Source organism: Papio anubis, chromosome 12, assembly GCF_008728515.1.
Source record: "Papio anubis isolate 15944 chromosome 12, Panubis1.0, whole genome shotgun sequence".
In the NCBI taxonomy this organism is placed as follows: Eukaryota; Metazoa; Chordata; class Mammalia; order Primates; family Cercopithecidae; genus Papio; species Papio anubis.
The window spans coordinates 69,142,418-69,165,791 of NC_044987.1; the positions used below are offsets into that span (position 1 = coordinate 69,142,418).

At 40.2% G+C, this 23,374-nt stretch overlaps 1 protein-coding gene and 1 long non-coding RNA gene across 10 annotated transcripts in view; one reads left to right on the forward strand and one right to left on the reverse strand.

Annotated features, from left to right (window-relative positions):
* LOC103877666 overlaps positions 1-12,408 on the forward strand; it is a 50,954-nt gene extending 38,546 nt beyond the window's left edge. For both annotated transcript variants that reach the window (XR_004177486.1, XR_002517078.1), the window contains one exon: positions 11,877-12,408. This is a non-coding gene — a long non-coding RNA (uncharacterized LOC103877666). The remainder of the gene's footprint in view (positions 1-11,876) is intronic.
* SBF2 (SET binding factor 2) overlaps positions 1-23,374 on the reverse strand; it is a 517,824-nt gene that overhangs the window by 18,431 nt on the left and 476,019 nt on the right. For 4 of the 8 annotated variants that reach the window (XM_017948646.1, XM_017948645.1, XM_017948644.1 and 1 more), the window contains 5 exons: positions 21,232-21,416; positions 16,922-17,098; positions 12,933-13,034; positions 12,029-12,214; positions 8,184-8,246 (listed from right to left, as the gene is read on the reverse strand). In XM_017948646.1, the coding sequence (XP_017804135.1) occupies positions 8,184-8,246; positions 12,029-12,214; positions 12,933-13,034; positions 16,922-17,098; positions 21,232-21,416 (713 nt within the window). Of the gene's footprint in view, positions 1-6,996; positions 8,159-8,183; positions 8,247-12,028; positions 12,215-12,932; positions 13,035-16,921; positions 17,099-21,231; positions 21,417-23,374 lie in introns of those variants that run through there. The other 4 variants (XM_003910236.3, XM_009186612.2, XM_021926092.1 and 1 more) reach the window with 2 other exon arrangements.

Here is a 23,374-nt window from a genome sequence, read left to right on the forward strand (position 1 = left end):
AAGGGATGCCAGGCCACTGAAGGCTCAACTGAAACATGCAGGAGACCATTCAGTCATTCACTCAACAAATACCTGAATCCCTACCATGAGTAGAGACGGGAAGGGAACCAGCTTTTCCAAGTACTTACTATGTGCCAGACACCAGATGAGGTTTTTTTTTTTTTTTTTTTTTTTTTTTAAATAAACATAATCTCATTTAATCTCTATGTATAGCAAGAGAGGCATTATTATCTCCACTTTACAATTGAGAAAGCAAAGGATCAGCGAGATTAAGACATTTACCCGATGATATTAAACAGTAATTAGCGAGCCCAAATTTAACCCTGGCTTATTAGGCTCCAAAGTCTCTACCCCACTCACTACATTATACTGTGCTTGGCACGTGATAGATATATATTAAATTATGGTTCTTGCTTTCCAGGTAATAGTGTGACATACAACAAGAAAAGCTATTCCTACAGAAGTTTAGCAATGAAAAGGATTGAGAAGAGAAGGTGGTGGCTTAAGGGGACAGCAAGAGATGTTTTCTGGTCAAAAGAAATGTGTGTGTGTGTGTCTGAAGGCAATCCAGAAGGAGCCAACAGAACACATTTTAGAAAAATTTGTTAGCTAATAACTAAGATAATAAGATCCTAGGAAAGCAAGAATGAATGAGGCTTGGGCCCAGATTTAGGGAACAGCTTTGGAAACAGGGAGGGCTGAAAGGTAGGCAAGAGAAAGACAGTTCAAGTGCCAAGGGAAAAGGCAGGAGCTAATACCTTTTAGCTCTAATTTTTCATCAGTAAATTAGGCAGTGAGGTCACTGGGCACAGGAAAAGGAATGAATGAATGACATGGGAGGTAGAAGGCTGGGCAAAGCTTAGAATGGTCATTGAGCCATAGCATGCTTTAGGCAAACCGTATACAGACTGTGGAGCCATCTCACGTTGGCAGAGGGTAGGCTGATGATCCTGTGAAACTCCCCAGCCCGCCTCGCAATCTCACCTCTATATTGCTCAAACAATCTCTCATGACCAGCTAGAAAATTTTGTTTGGTTGAAATAAGTTCCAGTCATAACTGCACTTGCTTAAAACCTGGTTCAAATGAACACTAAGGCAAGCTGTCTAAAAGTCAGTGTTCTCCTCCAAGTTTAATTTGGCAATACGGCCCTGTAGTCAGTCAGCTGGGTCAGCCAGAGTGAGCAGGCATGTGTGTAGTATGTTGACTGTCCAGTGGACCAATGGGAATTTAAAGTTATGATCTGGACATTGATTTATCAAAATTTATCATCTGGTTAGGAACCTGGTTTTCTGTGATGATTAAAGGGCTTTTTTTCCTACATTTTCTTATTGGCTTTTTAATTGAACTAAAATTTTAGCTTGTAAGTAATGCAAAATAAAATGGATTTTAGGAAGATGCATTAAAAAAGTTTGACTCCTATGCAGTAGGCCTGCAAACCATGAAACTGCTTCCTTGATGTGAGCCAATGCCTTCCTGTTGCATCAGATCTCCACAGGACAGCAGAGCTTTCCATGGGACATGGTTCTGAATAGCTAGGTAGTGTGCCATACTCCAGGTTTTTAGAACTGCAAGCATTTGTATTAAGTATGAGTTTTCTCCTCAGTGAAAATGAAGGGATAAGAAATCATGGGTTTCCTATGATCATGTAATATGAGCAACTAATTATAAAAACTGGCTGGGCACGGTGGCTCACTCCTGTAATCCCAGCATCTTTGGGAGGCCAAGGTGGAAGGATCTCTTGAGGCCAGGAGTTTGAGACCAACTTGGGCAACACAGTGAGACCTTTTCTCTACAAAAATTAAAACCATTAATCAGGTGTGGTGGCACGTGCCTGTAGCCCCAGCTATTCAGGAGGCGGAGGAGGAGGATCGCTTGAGTCCAGGAGTTCGAAGCTGCAGTGGAGCCGTAATTGTGCCACTATACTCCAGCCTGGGTGACACAGTGAGACCCTGTCTCTGAATGAATGAATGAGAAAATGATAAAGGCTAAACTTGAATAGTTTATAGTTACAATAAAACAAGCAGATCTGACACATAATTAAGGATCAATATTAAAAAATACCTTTTATTTCCTTGTTTTGTTAGCCTTCTATGTGTGTCTCAGTAGTCAACCATGTCCCTTAATACAGCAATTCTCATTCAAATGCTTGCCCCTACTAATACTTATGCACAGCAAAGAAGGCCCTGGGTTTGACTCTCCACTAGGCCTGGTTCTCTGGCCTTCCTGGCTCCTTCCTTAAGCATTGCTCAGACCTCAAGTTTCCCCCTCAACCTGTCCTGTAATGCCATACAGAGCTCTCCAGTCTGAGCTGTGGCTTTGGAATCAACAGCCCCACCCCAAGGGGCCAGTGATGGACAGGGGGGTGACTCAGATTGTGGGTGCTGGTACAGAAGAAGGGGACAGGGAAACTGAGGATGGAACTTGGTTCCCTACCATCTGAGTCCGGGGAGGAGAAATCTGCAGTGTGCTCAGGCAGGGTGAGCTCCAAGGGCAACTGCCCCAACAGCCCTTGGAATAAATCTTCAGTAGTCACAGGTCAGCCCCTCGCTCACTGTTTCCAGGGAAGGAAGAGTTCTTTCCACTGATCCAGTCTACAATATGTTCTAAAATCTCTTTTAAAAATCTTTATTAAAGCCTCAAGGGCCAGGCACAGTTGCTCACGCCTGTAATCCCAGCACTTTGGGAGGCTGAGGCGGGTGGATCACGAGGTGAGGAGATCGAGACCATCCTGGCTAACATGGTGAAACCCTCTCTACTAAAAATACAAAAACAAAACTAGCCGGGTGTGGTAGGGGGTGCCTCTGGTCCCAGCTGCTCAGGAGGCTGAGGTGAGAGAATGGCTTCAACCTGGGAGGCAGAGCTTGCAGTGAGCCAAGATTGCGCCACTGCACTCCAGCCTGGGCGACGAAGCGAGACTCTGTCTCAAAAAAAAAAAAAAAATCTTTATGAAAGCCTCAAAACAACATTTCTCTCAATGACTGTTCTCCACAGAAACCACATGCCTCATACATACTTGTATCTTTTCTTGATTATTCTGATATTTAATCTACTCAGGAATACAATTTTGAAGAACCACTTCTGAGGTAAAAGTAGAATGGAAATGATAATAAATATGATCTTAAGTTGAACTTACAGGCATTTCAGAGAGATCATAGACTCAGATTAAAAGTGAAATTTCTTTACAAGTCAAAAAATGCTTTCATAGCCCAGTATATTGGCCTCACTACAAGCCCTCTACAATTATGCTAGAAAGGTTAGACAATTTTCCGAGGCCTCTTGCACCCACTCCACTGGGACAGGAATGGGTGCTTGGGGAGAGCATCAAGGTGTATACACCTGGGGGCACTATGCTTGTGTCCTCCTGTGTGCCACAGGAGCACCTCCAGTTGCTGTTTGGGGTTGAAAAACAATCTGCCCCCAAACTGGGGTTAATGATCAGGTCTACTGGAAGTGGAAGAGAAGATGCTGAGCAATTTGTTTTACTCTTCAGCAATAAAGTAACAAGCATGTAAGCATTTCTTTGGTGGAAAAGAAAAGTCAGATAGACCTCAAGACTGGGTTGATTAGTACCTAGATACTACGTTTAGAATCTGACATTAAGAAAAATAAGGAATTTTCTGAGATGTCTTTCTTCCATCATGTATGAAGAAATGAGGAGATGGCTGAACTCTTACTGGTGCTTAGATTTCTAGGAAGCAAGTAAAATCATACTTTCTCCATTGAGTCCTGCACCCCAGTGACACAGTTTGTCCACTTCATTGGCTTCTTTTCCTCTTTGCCAATGGAACTCACCTAGACTCTTGTGATTTTAATTTGCATTTTCTAATGAAGAGTGATGTCAAGTATCTTTTCATGTGCTTATTTGTATATCTTTGGTGAAATCAGTACAAATGTTTTGCCCATTTAAAAAAATAAGTTGTTGGCTGGCACAGTGGCTCATGCCTATAATTCCAGCACTCTGGGAGGCTGAGGTGGGTGGATCACTTGAGGTCAGGAGTTTGAGACCAGTCTGGCCAATATGGCAAAACACCATTTCTGCTAAAAATACAAAAATTAGCGGGGCGTAGTGGTGCACACTTGTAATCCAAGCTATTTGGGAGGCTGAGGTGAAAGGATTGCTTGAACCTGGGAGGTGGGGTTGCAGTGAGCCAAGATTTTGCCACTGCACTCCAGCCTGGGGGAAAGAGCAAGACTCCATCTCAAATTTAAAAAAGGTTGTTTTCTTATTATTGAATTTTAAGGTTTCTTTATGTATTCTAGATAAATTCTTCAGCAAATATATGGTTGACACATATTTTCTCCCACTGTGTGATTTGTCTTTTCATTTGTTTAACAGGGATTTAAAAAAAAATTATTTATTGCTTTTTTTAAGAGGTGGGGTCTTGCTGTGTTGCCCAGGCTGGTCTTGAACTCCTGGGCTCAACTGATCCCACCTTGGCCTCCCAAAATGCTGGGATTATAGGCGTGAGCCACCATACCCAGGATCAGCTTTATAATAAGGATCAGCCTTATAATATCTGTAGAATCTGTAGTGACGTCATCTTTCTCATTTCCAGTGTTGGTAATTTGTGTCTTTTTTTTCTCAAGCAGTCTAGCTAGAGGTTTATCTCTAGCTATATCAACAAATATTTATATCAATAAATATTCTCAAAGAACAGCTTTTGGTTTCATTAGTTTTCTTTATTGTTGGCCACAAGATTTTGGGGGCCTAAAGGCAATGTGCTTCAAATAAATGTAGCTTTATTATATTATATAGAATTGGGAATGATAGGTATTTCAGCTAGTAAATTAATTCTGTGTCAGCATTTCCCTAAGTATGGTGATGAACAGAGTTTTAGACTTCTCACAGGCATCATCTGGATTTTGTTGTTCAAAATAATTTTGTATTTATTTTGTTGCAGGTTAAAAAGTAGATAGATTTAAAAGACTAAACTGCATGAAGCATTTTAGTTTTGTTTTTCCGTTATGGAGTGAAACTTGCCAACTTCACTTATTTACACGAAGAGAATCTGAAATGGAATTTGGAGCAACATGAATTTATAGGGTCTTGTTTTTTGCCCATGTGCCATTAAGTACTTTGTAAAATTTAAAGGCCCATAAAAATAAGCTATGACTCAAATCCCTGGAAAGATCAACATTTTGGAAATAAAATTTAATACATTAAAACTGGATTCTGCTTTCAGAATTATAAATATTGAGCTATAAGAGACACTTACATCAACACGTGAAAAACTGTGGATAGGGTTAAACAGACCCTAGAGCAGTATGTAGCTAATATTAATTTTTGTATTCACAGATTAAGATTTAACAAACATTAATTGTGTACTTTGTGTTATATCCTTCCATATTATATGGCCTTAAATATTAAGCTTTGATGCAAAATTGCCTTGTTATAAAACAGATTGGATTATGTTCATTTTTGCCAGTTTGCAGTTGAATAGGAAGCAGACAGCAGAAACTCTTGAATATACCAAGAATCCATCAGCTACAGCTATTTTGCCAATATTAATGGATAAATTTTAGAATAACCAACCTGTGTGCGGGCAGCTTAGCAGCTCACATATGTGCTCACAAGGAAGGCTCATATCTTCAAAAGGCAAATAGCTTTTCTCTTTGGGGTCGGACCTAGCATAGTGCTGTCATAAGGTAACCATGAGGAGAATCACATAGAGCCAGACCAGACTGAATCAATTTACAATTTGAATAAACTTTGAAATCAAAGTCAAAAATCCTGAAAAAGTTCTAAGATGCCCTCAAAGATTTACTCTAATGCCGGAATAAAGGGGATGCTTTCTTCATGTTTTTATTCATACTATTCATATGGTTTTCTCTTGGTATTATATTTTTAAAAGAAATTTTACATAAAAATTTAATCCTTGTATATTGGATTTTTTAAAAATTTGGCTCAACTATTTTAAGAAAAGGAAGTCCTGTAATGATATCATTTGAACTAAGCCAATTTCTTTTAGAAGCAAAAAATCTGCCAGATGTTGCTATTATGAAACAGTGAGCTAGCATTTATAATTCATTTGACACCTGGATATACTGGCATAAACAATGGCTTTTTATACAATGAGGCAGTTCTAATTTAAGATCAGTGCTTCATCTGTTTTCTTGTAACTTTATTAGTACTAATGGACAAGTCTAGGCATATGTCCATGGACTGCCTTTTGGCATTCAATGTTAGAAATGGTTAGTAAGCAGGGAACATATTCCATCTGGGAAAGCTTCACTTGCTGCTGTGTAATTTTGAACCTATTTTTTTGATGTTCTTGGGCCTAGCCGGGTTGTGTGTCCCTGAGAGACTGAGGGCCGCACTAATTCGAATTATCTGGTAAAAGCCAGAGTCATGTAAAGCACTAGTGTTCACTTGAAAGGCATTCAAAGAAGGCATTTTCTAATGCCTAAAACCGTATGTCAAAGATGATGAAACACTACCTTATAATTAAGTCAGCAAGAGTCAGAAAAACTATTTGTTAACTATAGTCTTCTTAGATTCCTCTGTTTTTGAGTGAATAAACAATCCCTTTTCAGCACAAAATAATTTGCATCACCAAAGCTGATACCTCTGGTAGCCAAGCATGCTTTACTTACTGCAATTAAGGTCATATGCTTGCTTTGCTATGACTTGTCTGCACTTAGGTTATTACGTATGAGGTATTAAGTGAAAGGAGGATTAAGGCAAATTCTTTTTGTTTTTTTTTTTTTGTTTGTTTGTTTTTTTTGAGACGGAGTCTTGCTCTGTCACCCAGGCTGGAGTGCAGTGGCCGGATCTCAGCTCACTGCAAGCTCCTCCTCTCGGGTTCACGCCATTCTCCTGCCTCAGCCTCCCGAGTAGCTGGGACTACAGGCACCCGCCACTTCGCCCGGCTAGTTTTTTGTATTTTTTAGTAGAGACGGGGTTTCACCGTATTAGCCAGGATGGTCTCGATCTCCTGACCTCATGATCCGCCCGTCTCGGCCTCCCAAAGTGCTGGGATTACAGGCTTGAGCCACCGTGCCCGGCCCAAGGCAAATTCTTAAAAATTTATGTTTTAATTTTAAAAATTTTACTTTGGCACAGCCAGATTTGAAATCATACTAATAGGGTCTCTAGATCCTGAACAATGCTACTTTTTACAGTTTGTGAAGCTTTCACCTACAAATAATCGAACTTTAATTAAAAGTTAACTTCTGTTTTTGATTTCACAATCAACTGGTTTATATAGAACATTTGAATTTTAACTCTTTACTTCAAAAAGAAACCCAGATGAATCTTAAATTCAGCTGATTAGTAAATAAAACAAAACAGCAGAAATTAAACATATACCCCAAATTGTTTTAATTAACTTAGCATTTTGTAGTTTTAGCATCTATTGTAATGTATTCTAAAGATAATGGGAATGTAAGTTATGCTACATCTTAATGTATGTTAAATTGCTTTAATCATACCGCTTAAGGGGTACTCACAGAATATAGGTTACCTTCCAGCATCTAGACCTCTCCCACTCCTCCCGCCCTGAGCCCCATTCCCAATAATAAAATAGAAGAATTTCATTCCAAGTAAGGATTATTGTACTTGGGAGATAATGATGCTCCCATCTTTGAGGATAGTATGTCTTACATGGGAACCTCCTTTCTCTTACTGATTGTGGGTGGATTATTTTGCTGACCCCAGTGTTTAGGTGTGCAGAATTCTGCAAGTTGAACATAGAGATTTAACATATTAAGTAGTACATTTAACTTAAGCCAAATTTGGCTGTACAAGCTCATTCCCCTGGAATCCGCCCCCATTAAAGGAATTTTTAAGAGGTAAAAAACCCAAAAGGGAGTGGGGAGAATGGGAGGAGACACAGTATTGGGCCAAAGCAATTCAGCAAATTTTTGAAAGACGGAAAATAGAAGGAAGAATAGCAGTAAATGATAGAAGAGGAGAAGCTATATTGGGATCCCTGCCAGGAGGAAAATGATTTGAGAAGGTAACAATTTGCTGTTAAGGTAAACCCATAAAGGCTCAGGGCACAGAGGCCCAAGTATTGAGTACTGCAGGGGTGAAATGGAGGCTATCATGGGACTAGCTAGAAGTCTATGGAGGCAGTACGTAGACCCCAGGTCCTTTCCCACTCCATGTAGTCATATGATTACCCTTTTCAGAGCAACAGATCAGAGGTTTATTTTCTGAAAAACAAACAAAAAAACAAACCTGATAAGCTGTAGACTTGGGAACACCAGACACAACTGGGTTAGCGATGAGACTTAGGAGACACTGAAAATAGCATGGAAAAAACGAAAGTCTGCATACTGAACTGGGATTTCCCTGGACCTATTTCCTGCCCTGTCTCCAGAAAGCAAGCAGGCAGACCTGCAAGTACTTTCTGGGGCCCCAGACAAATTCTTCTCCGTAGAAACAAGGTAGCTGCTGTTTTCTTTTTCTGGAACTCTAGTTTACTGAGATGTTGGACTTACTAATTATAGATTATTATTTTTTCCTCCAGATTTATTGAAGTATTATTTAAATATAAAATTTCCCTACTTTAAGTGTATAGTTTTATTAGTGTTGGTCACTGTACACAGCTGTGTAACCATCACCACAATCACGATACAGAACAGTTTCTTGATACTGAAAAGTTTGCTTATGCCGTTTGCATGACGATTCATCCCCTCCCTTGGTCACTGGTCCCAGGCAGTCACTTATCTGCTTTCAGTCACTATGGTTTTGCCCTTTTTAGAATGTCATATAAATAAACTTATGTAGTAGATAGTCTTTTCTGCCTGGCTTCTTTCACTGAGCATAATGATCGCAAGATTGGTCATGTCTTTGTAATATTAATATTTCATTCCCTTTGTATGTGGAGTGGTATTCCACTGAATTAATATGCCAGAATTTATTCATCTCTTCATCGGTTGATGGACATTTGGTTTGTTTTTCATGCTACCCCTTTATAGTCACACTCATTTCCTTCTCCCCTACTATCTTGAATCTGGCAAGCAATAATTTATGATCTTGTCATTATGAAAATATTAGCTGGGCATGGTGGCTCACGCCTGTAATCCCAGCACTTTGGGAGGCCAAGGCGGATGGATCGCCTGAGCTCAGGAGTTCAAGACTAGCCTGGACAACATAGCAAAACCCTGTCTCTACCAGAAACACAAACAGTTAGCCAGGCATGGTGGTGTGCACCCCTGGTCCCAGCTACTTGGGAGGCCAAGGTGGGAGGATTGCGTGAGCCTGGGAGGCCGAGGTTGTAGTGAGCTGAGATCACACCACTATACTCCAACCTAGGTGACAGAGTGAGACTCTGTCTCAAAAAAAAAAAAAAATTATATATATGGAATCATACCCAATTGGACCCTTTGAGATTGCCTGTTTTTTCCCTTTCAATATAATGTCCTTGAGATCCCTTTAAGGTGTTGCATGTGCCAGTAATTCCTTTCTACTACTGAGTAGTAGTCCACGGTATGGATGTATCCCAGTTTGTGTAGTCATTCACCTACTGTAGCGCATTTTGGTTCCCCCCAATTATATTCAAATTGGATATGTGGAAGGGTAATTCTTTTGGAAATGTGGAGCCACTGAAGGTTTTTGTTTGTTTGCTTTGAAGACTTTTGTGGAGGGGAATAAAAGGATTGTATCTGAGTTTTTGGAAGATTATGCCAGCAATTCTACTTAGGATATTCTAGATGGGTTTTTTGTTTGTTTTGAGACGCAGTCTCGCTCTATCACCAGGCTGGAGTGCAGTGGGGGATTCTCAGCTCACTGCAACCTCCACCTCCCAGGTTCAAGCGATTCTCTTGCCTCAACCTCCCAAGTAGCTGGGACTACAGATGCGTGCCACCACATCCGGTTAATTTTTTGTATTTTTAGTAGAGATGGGGTTTCACCATGTTGGCCAGGATGGTTTTGACCTCTTGATCTCGTGAGCCTCCCACCTTGGCTTCCCAAAGTGCTGTGATTACAGGCATGAGCCACCATGCCTGGCCAGGATATTCTAGATGGTCTTGATGAGGGTGGTAAGAGCATGAACAAGACTTGTGGTCTTTCAAATTCTCATATATTCATTGAGATTATCTATTTATTGTCTATTATATTCCAGAGACTGAGACTGTAATTGTGTTAGATACTAGGGATATGAAGACTAGTATGACATAGTCCTTGTTCCCGGGAATTCTCAGATTAAGTAGAGGGCAATACTTACATACAAATAAATACACTTTCGTGCTATCGATGCTATCAAAGATGTCTATACCTGACTCATTAGAAATATAAATGAAGTGGGAGGGTGAGGGTCAGCAAAAGATTCAAAGAATGATGAACTAAAATAACATGTGTAGTGCTCAGAACTGTTCCTGGCACATAGTAAGCAGTCGACATAAATTAGTAATTGTTAGTAATGGTGGTATATGGAGTCAGGAAATAGTCTAGTCCAATTGATAAGCATAATAAAAAGATAAGAAGTGCTTTCATGAAGAACTCATATGCTTTCATCTGCCTAGAAGTGAGAAGAGATGCTTGCTCCTCTCCTTTGGCCTCAGGTAAGCTTTCTGTTTCAGAGACAATGGTCTCCAAACTTCTCCTTTGTCTATTTGCCAAAAGGAGTATCAATAAAAGGGCCAATATTCAAACAGAAAACAAATATAGTATACTATTTGCTGCAAAGAGTTTAAAGGTACATGCTTAACCTTGTAATGAGCTCCTCCAGTTACTGCTTGGACAGATCAATGAAATTCTTCAATAGGTCTTTTCGTTAATAAGTAAATTAGAGCAGTAAAAAAAAAATAGCTTCCTGTGTGTGGGGTGGAAGGTTGGAAAGTCACTGCTCATGAGTATGGAGTTTATTTTTGGAGTGATAAAATGCTCTAAAATTGACTGTGGTAATTGTTACACAACTTTGTGAATGGATTCAAAACTACTGAACACTTTAAATAGGTGAATTGTATGATATATAGTTCAATAAAGCTGTTATTAACAAAAATTATGTAGTGATTTGGAAAGCTGATCAAGTGATTACTAGAATAAAAACAAAATAAAACGTAACCACTTACTAACTTGGTGTCATCAGAGTTCGTTTCAACTCTGGTTCCTGAAAACATAGTTCCACTTTTCTTTCCAATCGATATTTGAGGCCAGTGTGTTTCAAAGAGGCTCACCATTCCCACAGACAGGTTTGACATGCCAGAACTCATTCATCCAACCCTGGGATTATGGTCAAATGAAAGCTGGAAATAGGTCTGCTTTTCCTAGGCCAATTCAGTCTTCAACTTGCAAACTCGGTGCCATCCAATTCTCAAACCCAGTCCTGACCAAGGTCCCATCCAGAGGTCTGTATCTGATGTGCCTGCGATGAAGGCAGGAGGGTGCCTAGAGCACTCACATCTCCCCTACCTTCACTGCATTTGAATGGATATACCTGGGCTCCCACTTATAAGTAAGAACATGAGGTATTTGGTTTTCTACTTCTGCATTAATTTGCTTAGGATAATGGCCTCCAGCTACATCCATGTCATTGCAAAAGACATGATTTCATTCTTTTTTATGGCTGCATAGTATTCTATGGTGTATATGTACCATGGTTTCTCAATGTGGTAGAAGTGACCAGTGTTCTCAAGCCTGTATGTCCATCTGGCTGGGCCCTGATTATTTCTCCAGGGGTTAGGCTTCACCTCTTATGTTCCTAGGCACAAGCTGGGGTCCTCCTGAACTGCGCAGACCATGTGCTGGATTTCAGGACCCCTATTACCTAGAGATTTTGTTCTTAGGTAATAAGCCCAAGTTTGCTCCTCTTCTTTGAAGATGGTCATTTAGAGTGCTGGCTACTTCACTTGGGGCAAGCCCAGTAGCCAGCTTAGCTGTCCTCATTTCAGAAACCAACTAATTTTTTTTCTTTTCCATTTCTAGGAGTTTACTGCTAAGATTTCAGCACGTCCTATGGCTGAGTTAATCAGAGTTATGATAGGAAGGTACCTGGCACACCATCGCAGTGCTCCATCAATGCTAGTACATTGTGTTGTTTCCTTCACATCAAGTCAACTCAAGCTTGCTCTACTTACCTGGTGTACACAGTCTAAGAACTGTAAGAAGACTGGAGCAAAACCACTCCCCTGACAGTTGAGGGTCAAGCTGCTCCGCTGACTGAATTTGTGACCAAAAGAGAGCCACTCTTTTTCAACCAACATCCGGAAGCCTTCAAGTGTCCTATAAAAGGGATCACTGAGTAACTGAACCAGGGATGTCACCTAGGGCACAAACAGGATGGATTGTTATTAATTTTAGTTCTGAAAAAGTCCTATTACTAAGATAAAAGCACTTCCTTCTGATAATAGCTAATTCACAAATTTACCTGGACAGCAAATTTGTTCACTAACCATTCCAGGATGGCCAATAAAATGAATTCTGTAAGCTTTCCAGTAAAAACTAAAGCTCAAATTCATTTTGGCTACAAGTTTACTTTCAGGGAATTAAGCCTTTAATCCTTAACTGGCCAGTTTGCTGACAACAACCTTTTCCTAAGTTAATCAGAGGCCAGAGGATCAGTTAAAATCAATTCTACTTTTTGGCAGATGCAGATTAATGTCTTAATGTAGTCTGAACTCACTTTTCACTCTGGAGTGGGTTAAGGTGGGGCTTACAGAGAGCCAGGGGATGGACTGACAAAACCCAGAAAGGATGGTCCATACCTCACACTGCTGGTCAAGGGCTCCATCCACAAGCCTGCATGGTAAATCTGTGGGTGGGAGAGCCTGATGCCTGGAGCCAGAGCTCCAGGCTGCGTAGGGGCTAAGAGCTCATGGTACAGAGTTTTCTGATGGATAACAGGTGGTGTTTAACACAGGACTTTCTCTGTCCATAAACACATTAGTCATTATACAAAACATTCATCTGAAGAATTTAAAAACCACCAAATGGAAATATAAATATAAAATGAAGTATCAAAAAATATGTCTAATAGTTTACTTGTGCAGTGATGTCCCAGCCTTCCTCCAAACAGACCAAAACTGAGGAACCATTTTCAAGTACTTCTGATACAACCACAGCCAGCTGCATTATCCTGTGAAGCTAAGAGATAGGAAGGAGAACACAATTAGACCAAGCACTTTCTGAGTGCAGAAGTCAGAAAGAGTTGCTTTCCCTGGATAATCAAACAAGTTAGGGATAAAGCACTTGGATAAAAGAACCACATAATGTTTTAAATACTTAAAGTTCTTTCAAACCAAGATTAAACAATGACACTTTTGTCTGGGTGCAGTGACTCATGCTCGTAATCCCAGCACTTTGGGAGGCTGAGCTGGGCAGGTCATTTGAGGTTAGGAGTTCGAGACCAGCCTGGGCAACATAGTGAGACCCCATCTCAATAAAAACAACCACAACATGACACTTCAAAAAGGCAGACACATTTTAAAACAATACATAATGAAATAAAATTACCTTACATGATTCCCCCAAAAGTAGGTGAGCTATAATTCCATAGAGTACAAAAGATATTCTATGTGGATTTCCCAGCAAAGGAAGGAAATTCACATGAATTTTATTGGATTTAAAATTTGTTTTTCCAAAAAAAAAATTTGTTTTTCCATGATGTAGTAAGTTCTATTTCAGATATTCTTAATTTTTTGGGAATTAGATAGTGGTGATAGTTACAAAACGTTGTGGATATACCAGAAAGTATTGAGTTGTACACTTTTATCATAAGGATAAATTTTATGGTAAATGAATTATATGTTAAAAAAGATACTCCTGGCTGGGCGTGGTGGCTCAGTGCCTGTAATCCCAGCACTTTGGGAGGCTGAGGCGAGAGTAGTGCTTGAGCTCAGGAGTTTGAGACCACCTGGGCAACATGGCAAAACCCCATCTCTACAAAACATACAAAAATCACCCAGGCGTGGTGGCATCTGCCTGTAGTCCCAGCTACTCAGGAGGCTGAGGTGGGAGGATCGCTTGAATCTGGGAGATATAGGCTACAGTGAGCTGTGATCGTGCCACTGCACTCTAGCCTGGGTGACAGAGCAAGACTCTGTCTCCAAAAAAAAAAAAACAAAAAAAACTCCGATTTGTCTGTGCTGTGTACAAAATGAGAAAATAACTTTTATATTTTTGCTAAGTTTTTTTTTTGTTTTTGTTTGTTTTTTTTTTTTGTTTTTTTTGAGACGGAGTCTTGCTCTGTCACCCAGGCTGGAGTGCAGTGGCCGGATCTCAGCTCACTGCAAGCTCCGCCTCCCAGGTTTACGCCATTCTCCTGCCTCAGCCTCCCGAGTAGCTGGGACTACAGGCGCCCGCCACCTCGCCCAGCTAGTTTTTTGTATTTTTTTTAGTAGAGGCGGGGTTTCACCGGGTTAGCCAGGATGGTCTCGATCTCCTGACCTCGTGATCCGCCCGTCTCGGCCTCCCAAAGTGCTGGGATTACAGGCTTGAGCCACCGTGCCCGGCCTTTGCTAAGTTTTTAAAGCCACATCAATTGGCTCAAAGTCCTTGATAAACAATTAAGGTGTGAGAACAATATATAGATTTTAAAACCAAATGTATAACATTCTAGTTTTAAAAAATATTTTAATGATCATCAGACATAATTTGCAATTTGAATCCAACTCTGAACAAGAACAAAAATGAAAAAACCCATATCTTAAACAGAGCTAGGGTACTTTATTTATTTATTTTATTTTATTAAAAAATTTTTTTTTTTTGAGACGGAGTTTTGCTCTTGTTGCCCAGGCTGGAGTGCAATGGCGCAGTCTCGGCTCACCACAACCTCCACCTCCCAGGTTCAAGTGATTCTCCTCCCTCAGCCTCCCAAGTAGCTGGGATTACAGGCACGTGCTGTCATGCCTGGCTTATTTTGTGTTTTTAGTAGAGACGAGGTTTCTCCATGTTGGTCAGGCTGGTCTCGAACTCCCAACCTCAGGTGATCCACCTGCCTCAGCCTCCCAAAGTGCTGGGATTACAGTTGTGAGCCACTGCGCCCGGCCTAGGCTACTTTAAACACAGGAATAAGGCAAATGTCCTACTCAGTAATGAGAAGCTCCTCACGTAACTGTTTCTACAACATAGCTATCACCAGGCCTGAATTCTTTTGGGCTCAGAATTCGTTCTAAAAAATGGCTATTATTAAAAAATCAAAAAATAACAGATGCTGGCGAGCCTGTGGAGAAAAGGGAATGCTTATACATCTCTGGTGGGAATGTAAATTAGTTCAGTCATGTAGAAAGTAGTTTGGTGATTTCTCAAATAACTTAAAAAAGAATTACCATTTGACCTAGCAATCCCATTACTGAGTATATACCCAAAGGAATATAAATTGTTCTGCCATAAAGACACATGCACACACATGTTCAGTGCTATACTATTCACAATAGCAAAGACATGGAGTCAACCTATATGCCCATCAACAGTAGACTGGATAAAGAAAATACAGTACATATACACCATGGAATACTACACAGCTATAAAAAGAATGAGCTTATGTCCTTTGCAGTAACACAGCTGAAGCAAACTAACACAGGAATGGAAAACCAAATACTGCATATTCTCACTTATAAGTGGCAGCTAAACATTGAGTACATATGGACACAAGGAAGGGAATAGATGCCTGGGGCCTACTTGAGGTTGGAGGTGACAGGAGGATGAGGATAGAAAAGCTACCTATCAGGTACTATGCTTATTACCTGGGTGATGAAATAATCTGTATACCAAACTCCCAAGACATGCAATTGACCTATACAACAAACCTATATATGTGCCCCTGAACACAAAATAAAAGTCAAAAAAAGAATTTGCTTTAAGAGTTAACTTTTAAGATGTCAATATCCCAAGTGGGCAATTATTTCCACTGTCTTTAGTCCCTAGCTTTTGGTACAGGTCTACTTTCTAGCAAAGAGCAGAGCACAGAATGCATCAGAAACATGGATAGATAAGTTGGGGGGTGGGGTCCATTTGGAGCTGGGGCTCACAGCCTGGGGACAGAAGGGAGTATTGATCAGTTCCTTCCATGGGTATGCAAAGCACCCTAAATTGCCTTAATAATAATGAACACGGCATGATACATTTATAGCCAAATGTATATGTGGTAGTGTTTCTCTTTGGTTTAAGTATCTTGAGAACAGTCACTGCCCTGCCCTGGGTACTGACATCATTCCTTTTTTTTTTTTTTTTGCTTTTTAGTCCAATGTGCTGTGGGAAACAAGAGGCAGGATACTTGCAGGTAGATGGAGGCAGTGGACTGGGAATTTCTGCAAGGTGATAACAAATAATGGGGGCCAGGCATGGCAGCTCATGCCTGTAATCACAGCACTTTGGGAGGTCAAGATGGAAAGATTACTTGAGGCCAGGAGTTCAAGACCAGCCTGGGCAATATAAGAAATAAAGGAGCTTAAAGACAAGGCCCTTTAATTTCTCAATAAAAGTTCCATTAAGAATATCCCAAAGTTGACTGAACTGAAAGACAGACACTGTGTTTTTTTTCTCTAGCCTTAGGTAGGCTTGGGGGCATCCAGTGTGCCTTTGGTGGGTAGTTTGGGGTGAATCTAAAATCTAGAGACCTGGGATAGGCAGACAAATGAAAGGTGAGAGCTCTTGGAGTCATGCAGAAGTTGTCCTCTGCCCTGGATCCTTACTGTACTGATAACAGAGCAGGAGCCCTGTATATACATGCTGATTAAATTTACTACATCAAAAATTTCCATCTAAAAATAATTTTCTCCTTAGTGTCCTATAGACACCAAACTTTGAATTACACAGAGATAAAAACCCAGCGATCAAGACTTCTACTCCCTCACCTCCTATATCAGATGATTTCCTGAAACTGAAAGGCCTTTACTGATGGCACGCAATGAAGGAGGAGAATGTTGGTGAGTGAGGGAACCAAGTATTTTTTTTCTCAAATACAGTTCTGTATATCTACTTGGGCCTCTGTTTCTCTGAGTTATAAAGAAAGAAGCTGCTTCAGACATTACCTGTGGGAGCCACTCAGAATCTCCCAGCGCTTTCAGGAAGGTCACTTCTGAGTCAGTAGGGATGGTGCTTGGGATACAAGCCCTCATCAGCTTCTTAAAACTGGCTTTCACTTGCCGGATTTCATGAAATTCAACAGGAACAAACTCACAATTTAAAGCAAATTCTACCTTGAAGTTCTGTGGATGAAGATTCAGAGAATCAGGCAGATGAAGTGCTATAAGTAAAAGAGTGATGTTTCCAATGGGGCAGTGCATAACGGTAAACAGTTAGTTGGGGGCAAATAGCTGCAGAGGCTGCCAATGGGTCAAAAGAGTCAATCTTGTATGGCAATGTGTCAGTGTTGATGGGAAGAGCCATTCAGTACAGTCTAGTGGTTTGCCTAGAATGGCAAATCTAGTCCTTACTAGAGGTAGATTACTTAGCCTAAGAGTGCTCTCATTCTGAGAACTGGAAGAGACTACTGGTAGACTGGAACTTGATGGAGCTTATAATACCAAATATAAGTCAATTATAAGGCCATGAACCCGGAACTTTAAAGAGCAACTAACGATACATGGACAGTATGACTACTCCAATAGTGTAAACTAAGTCTTCCCAAGATGTATATGGGAAAGGATAGGTAATACACTGTTGGAGTTCCAGACTGTACATGTATTAAAGTTTGTAGATATGCACATATTTGTTTCTTATTATGCAAGTAAAACATATTCATAATAAAAATGAAAAAAGGTAGAGATAAATATTGAAAAAGAAATAAAAATCACTTTCTTGCTGCCCCAAGACTACCAACATTGTGGTGACTTTTTGTTTGTTTGAGATGGACTCTCACTCTGTCACCCAGGCTGGAGTGCAGTGGCACAATCTCGACTCACTGCAACCTCTGCTTCCTGGGTTCAAGGGATTCTCCTGCCTCAGCCTCCCAAGTAGCTGGGACTACAGTCGTACACTACCACGCCCAGCTAATTTTTGCATTTTTAGTAGAGATGAGCTTTCACCATGTTGGCCAGGATGGTCTTGATCTTTTGACCTTGTGATCCGCCCACCTTGGCCTCCCAAAGTGCTGAGATTACAGGTGTGAGCTACTGTGCCTGGCCCTACTTCTTAAAAGTCAATAATAAAAAATTACATGGCTGAGCGTGGTGGCTCATGCCTGTAATCCCAGCAGTTTGGGAGGCCAAGGCAGGCAGATTACCTGAGGTCCGGAGTTCAAGACCAGCCTGGCCAACATGGTGAAACCCCATCTCTACTAAAAATACAAAAAGTAGCCAGGTGTGGTGACGGGCACCTGTAATCCCAGCTACTCAGGAGGCTGAGGCAGGAGAATCACTTGAACCCCGGAGATGGAGGTGGCAGTGAACTGAGATGACACCACTGCACTCCAGCCTGGGCAGTAGAGTGAGACTCCACCTAAAAAAAAAAAAAAAAAAAAAAAATTTACATAAAAAAACCATGAAAGGCTTTGTTCATTTCTATCTTTGGGATAACATTTTTTCACTTAATATTATATATGTATCAACCTATATTTATTTGAGTACTTTCTCATTTACATCTTTAATCCATATGGAATTTGTGTGTGGTATGAGTGTTGCATTTGTAATTAAAGAATGCTATACTGATGGCCTACTGGTATATTTCATTTTAATAACCTAGCTGTGAAGATTTAAAAGTCCTCTAACTTTTCATGCCAAAGAATGAATTAATTTTCTCAAAATGTTTCCACTTTCTTTTCATTTTGCCCAAATTACTCTACTGGACCATCTGCTTTTCTAAGAGTAAAACTGCTTTCTGGAGATTGGTTGCACAACAACGTGAATGTACTTAATAATACTGAGTCATATATTTAGAAATGGTTAAGATGGTAAATCTTGTTATGTGTATTTTATAATTTTTCCTTTGTCTTAATAATTCCATTTTAAGGAAGCTACTCTGAGGAAATAATCTAATCGGAAAAAAACCTCTGGGAATGGTATCTCAATTAAAAAAAAAAAAATAACCTATTTGCTTAGAATTGTGACTGTAATTTTATATACAGAAGATAAAGAAACCTAAACATCCAACAATATGGGTTGAATAGTGACTAAAATAGTTATGGAGACTACTATACGACATGGAAACATGATGTGAAGGCTTCAGATAAAGAACCTAGTGATATACATGAGTTCCTTTCTATTATTTTTAAAAACTTATAATAGACAAAACATAGTTTACTTTTCAGGAAAGGTAGATTCCTATTTCCCAACTATACATAAGCTAGGTATGCCTATCTTAGAAGCCAGGAGTTACTAACCACAGTAGTGAGACACTCCATTAGGTTGGAAGGAATCTGTTCCCAATAATCAAGTATTAAAGTATGTGAATTTACCTAGGTAAAGGTCAAATTCAAGATTATTTTCAGAATAACTCACTGTAATTTATTGACTTTCCTTTATGCTTCTTTGTTGGGAGAAAAAGGTATGGAATTGTAACTGGATGGCATTGTGCTAGCTAGAATGTGGCACATATCGGACAGATACAGAGCCGTACTCTACACACAAAATCGAATAAAAGATAAAACCTGAATGGAATATATAAAATTGCTGACAACTACTGTGCCAGAATGGTGGGATTACATTTTTAAAAATAATAATACTTGGCCAGGCGTAGTGGCTCACGCCTGTAATCCCAGCACTTTGGGAGGCCAAGTGGATCACGAGGTCAAGAGATGGAGACCATCCTGGCCAACACGGTGAAACCTCGTCTCCACTAAAAATACAAAAAAAAAAAAAAAAAAAAAAAGCTGGGCGTGGTGGTGCGTGCCTGTAGTCCCAGCTACTCGGGAGACCGAGGCAGAAGAATCGCTTGAACCTGGGAAGCGGAGGTTGCCGTGAACTGAGATCATGCTACTGCATTCCAGCCTGGCGACAGGGTGAGACTCCGTCTCAAAAAATTAAAAAATATATAATAATGATACTTTATTGAGGAAAGACAGACAGAAAGAAAAAAGAGAGGGAAGGAAAAAGGCAGCATCCCAACTCTTTCTTACTCAAATACGTATGATCACACAGCTAATCTGAGAAATCATGTGCAAAGAGAATGGCAGAGGGGAGTATTAAGGAGCTAAACCTCGGAGAGTGATTCGGATCACGAGTAAGTGTTGTGCTGAAGCATGGAAAGTCTGTGTTCTGGAAAAGACACTGGCACCAGCAACCCTGGATTGCTGTAGAAAAGTGTTCTATTTTCTGGATATAAAATTATTTACTGTATCAGAAGACAAATATGCAGATTTAAAAATTGAGCATTACCCAGCAGTTTTATGCCCTCTACCCTAAAGGCTGATGACTAAGTGGTTGCAGCAGTCCAGGCAGTGGGAGAAGAGCTAGCAAAGCCACCAGCCTGCTCCAGAAGAGATGACTCAGTTACTGGCGTCTTAAGGGCCAAGCATGTGGGATCTTGCTAATGGCACCCTGCTCACAGTTTCTGCTCCATGGTTCAGCCAGAGGTCTGTCTAGGTTGTCCAGTGCCAACTGGAGCACTGGACTAAACGTTGAGATTTCTGAGTTAACAGGTAACTTTCATGTCCTATACACCTATTCGTGGTAATGAAATTTATTTTGTAATGCGTGACTTGCAAAACATTAAATTCAAGGAATTATTGTTGCTTTTGGAGGAAAAGACCATCTTTACAATTTATGGGCCCTCAGCATGGTGAAGCTCTTTAGCACAACAACTTAACAGTAAGAATACAGTTGATTAGCATCTAGTATTTTGAATTTTCTGACATGTCTTAGGACATGTGTCTCTTTCTGTATAGCCTTGAGAAGTTTTAACAAGCGTTACTCAGAAAATCTAGACTTGGCCTTGCCTTGCCTCCATACGTGGCACCACAGTCTTCCTCTCTCCATTCTTCTGTCTTTCTGTAGCCTTTTTTATCAGTAGGTTTACAACAACAAAACTATCTGTTTTGCCATGGGCAGATTCCTGTGGAAGCTGAATCAAGGCTGTTGAAAACACAGCCTGATGAAGCCTTATTTCTTTTTTCGTATGTACACTTCCTAGTATTCCTGATGTTTATGTTGATTTTTTACTGCCATGAATAAATACTTATTTTCGTGGCTAATAAATATGCATATGTATATATGTGTATGTATCTATATAAAAATTAATATATATAAATAAATTCAAAAGGAGAGCTAAATTTTTTGAGATTATTAACTCCAGGTTAAGAATCATGCTATAAAAAAAATTCTAGCAAACCTGGTTTGTGATACATGTTTTATAAACAGCCCTAGTGCATCCACAAAGTTTCTAAGTGAGAAAAAAGAAATCTTACCCTTAGTTGCGACTTTTCACCAAATATGTAAAGGGCTGCTTGCCGTTTCAAGAGCTGGTTTTGTAGGTAGGTGCTGTTACTGAAGGAGGCCGAATGGTCCTTGCCTGCCAGCCGGGCGCCAACATCAATGAAGGATGTTGGAGAGCTGATCAAGCGAGTGCTAGAGCGAAGACTTGCCCACACACCTTCACGAAAGCCAAAGTCATGGAGTGAGATAATCTAATGTGGGAATACCACTGACTAAGGAAAAAGGTGCATGCTCTGGAGCTACAATTTTAGAGGTCATAGCAAGTTGATTAATCTAAAAATCATAAGTCATATGGTCATTTGCTACTTCTGTAACATAAGCATTATCCAATATAGCATTTCAAAATCACAGAATCTTAGCCTCAGAATGACCTACCAAACCCCCCAAATCAATCTTATTTTATATTTTGATGTAAATTCAGGATTTAAAAGTAAATACTAAGATCATAAGTAGAAACAGTACATTGACACTGAAAACAAAACAAGCTGGCAGGAGGTACTAATAAAGTCTAGCAAGGCAAATGCTGAGTTACTCAATTTCTCAGGGCTTCATGAAAAAAGTAAGGAACATTCTTCTGCTTATTTGGTCAATTTCACATGACATTTAAAGATATAAAATAGAAACTTCTAAGTCTACTAAAATCTGAAGCTGGATTTGGAATTAATATTTGTATATCATGCCAAAATGATGTAATTCTAAACAAGATTATATTATAGTTTTTTTTTCAGTATCTGTGAAGAATGAGAAATTATAAATTTAGTAATGGGCACAGTGCCTCATGCCTGTAATACTAGCACTTTGGAAGGCCAAGGTGGGCAGATTGCTTGAGCCCAGGAGTTTGAAACCAGCCTGGGCAACATGGTGAAACCCCGTCTCTACCAAAACAAAACAAAACAAAAAACAAATGCCTATAGTCCCAGTTACTTGGGAAGCTGAGATGCGAGGATCGCTTGACCCCCAGAGGTGGAGGTTACAGTGAGTCAAGATAGCGCTACTACACTACAGACTGGGCAACAGAGTGAGACACTGTCTCTAAAATAAAATAAAATAAAATAAATGAATAAAATGTACAGTCAGAAGCAGATACCTTTATTTTATTTTATTCTTTTTGAGACAGAGTTTCGCTCTTGTTGCTTAGGCTGGAGTGCAATGGCATGATCTCAGCACATCACAACCTCCACCTCCTGGGTTCAAGAGATTCTCCTGCCTCAGCCTCCTGAGTAGCTGGGATTATAGGCATGCACCACCATGCCCGGCTAATTTCGTATTTTTAGTAGAGACAGGGTTTCTTTATGTTGGTCAGGCTGGTCTCGAACTCCCAACCTCAGGTGATCCGCCCGCCTCATGCCTCCCAAAGTGCTGGGATTACAGGCGTCAGCCACCACACCCAGCCAGAAGCAGATATCTTCTAAGAGAAAGGGCAAGCTAAAATGCTAGAAGAGTCTCAGTGAGATAAGTTGACCTTAGTTATATTAATTAGAAAAATCAAGGATTTCTATATGCAAGTGAGACTATTAAATATCAAATATCCAGACACAAAGGCATACACTAATTCTCAAATTTGACTAGCACTGTATCACCTTCAAATCAAGAGGCCCTCATAAATGCCTGTAGAACTGTGGTGTTTATCTCAGTGATGGGGTCACAGGGATATAGGACTTTCTTACTGCCTCCCTAAAGTGGGTTTTCCTCTTTAGATCAGAAAGCCTGTTTGAGAAGCTTTAGTCTTTTCCCAGTATTAAATTGAAGTCATGTTTCTAGGTGACCAGAAGTCACCATGATAATGTCACCTCTGCTTCTCTTTCTCTTTATAAGCATTTATGGGGTCAAGAGACCAGTTTCCAAGAAAAGTTTTTATGGCTCATTTCAGCTTCACATGCATGAATCTTTGAGACAGAGTTTCACTCTTGTTGCCCAGGCTGCAGTGCAATGGCACGATCTTGGCTCACCACAGCCTCCGCCTCCCGGGTTCAGGTGATTCTCCTGCCTCAGCCTCCCGAGTAGCTGGGATCACAAGCGTGCCCCACCACGCCCGGCTAATTTTTGTATTTTTAGTAGAGATGGGGTTTCACCATCTCGGTCAGGCTGGTCTCAAATTCCTGACCTCAGGTGATT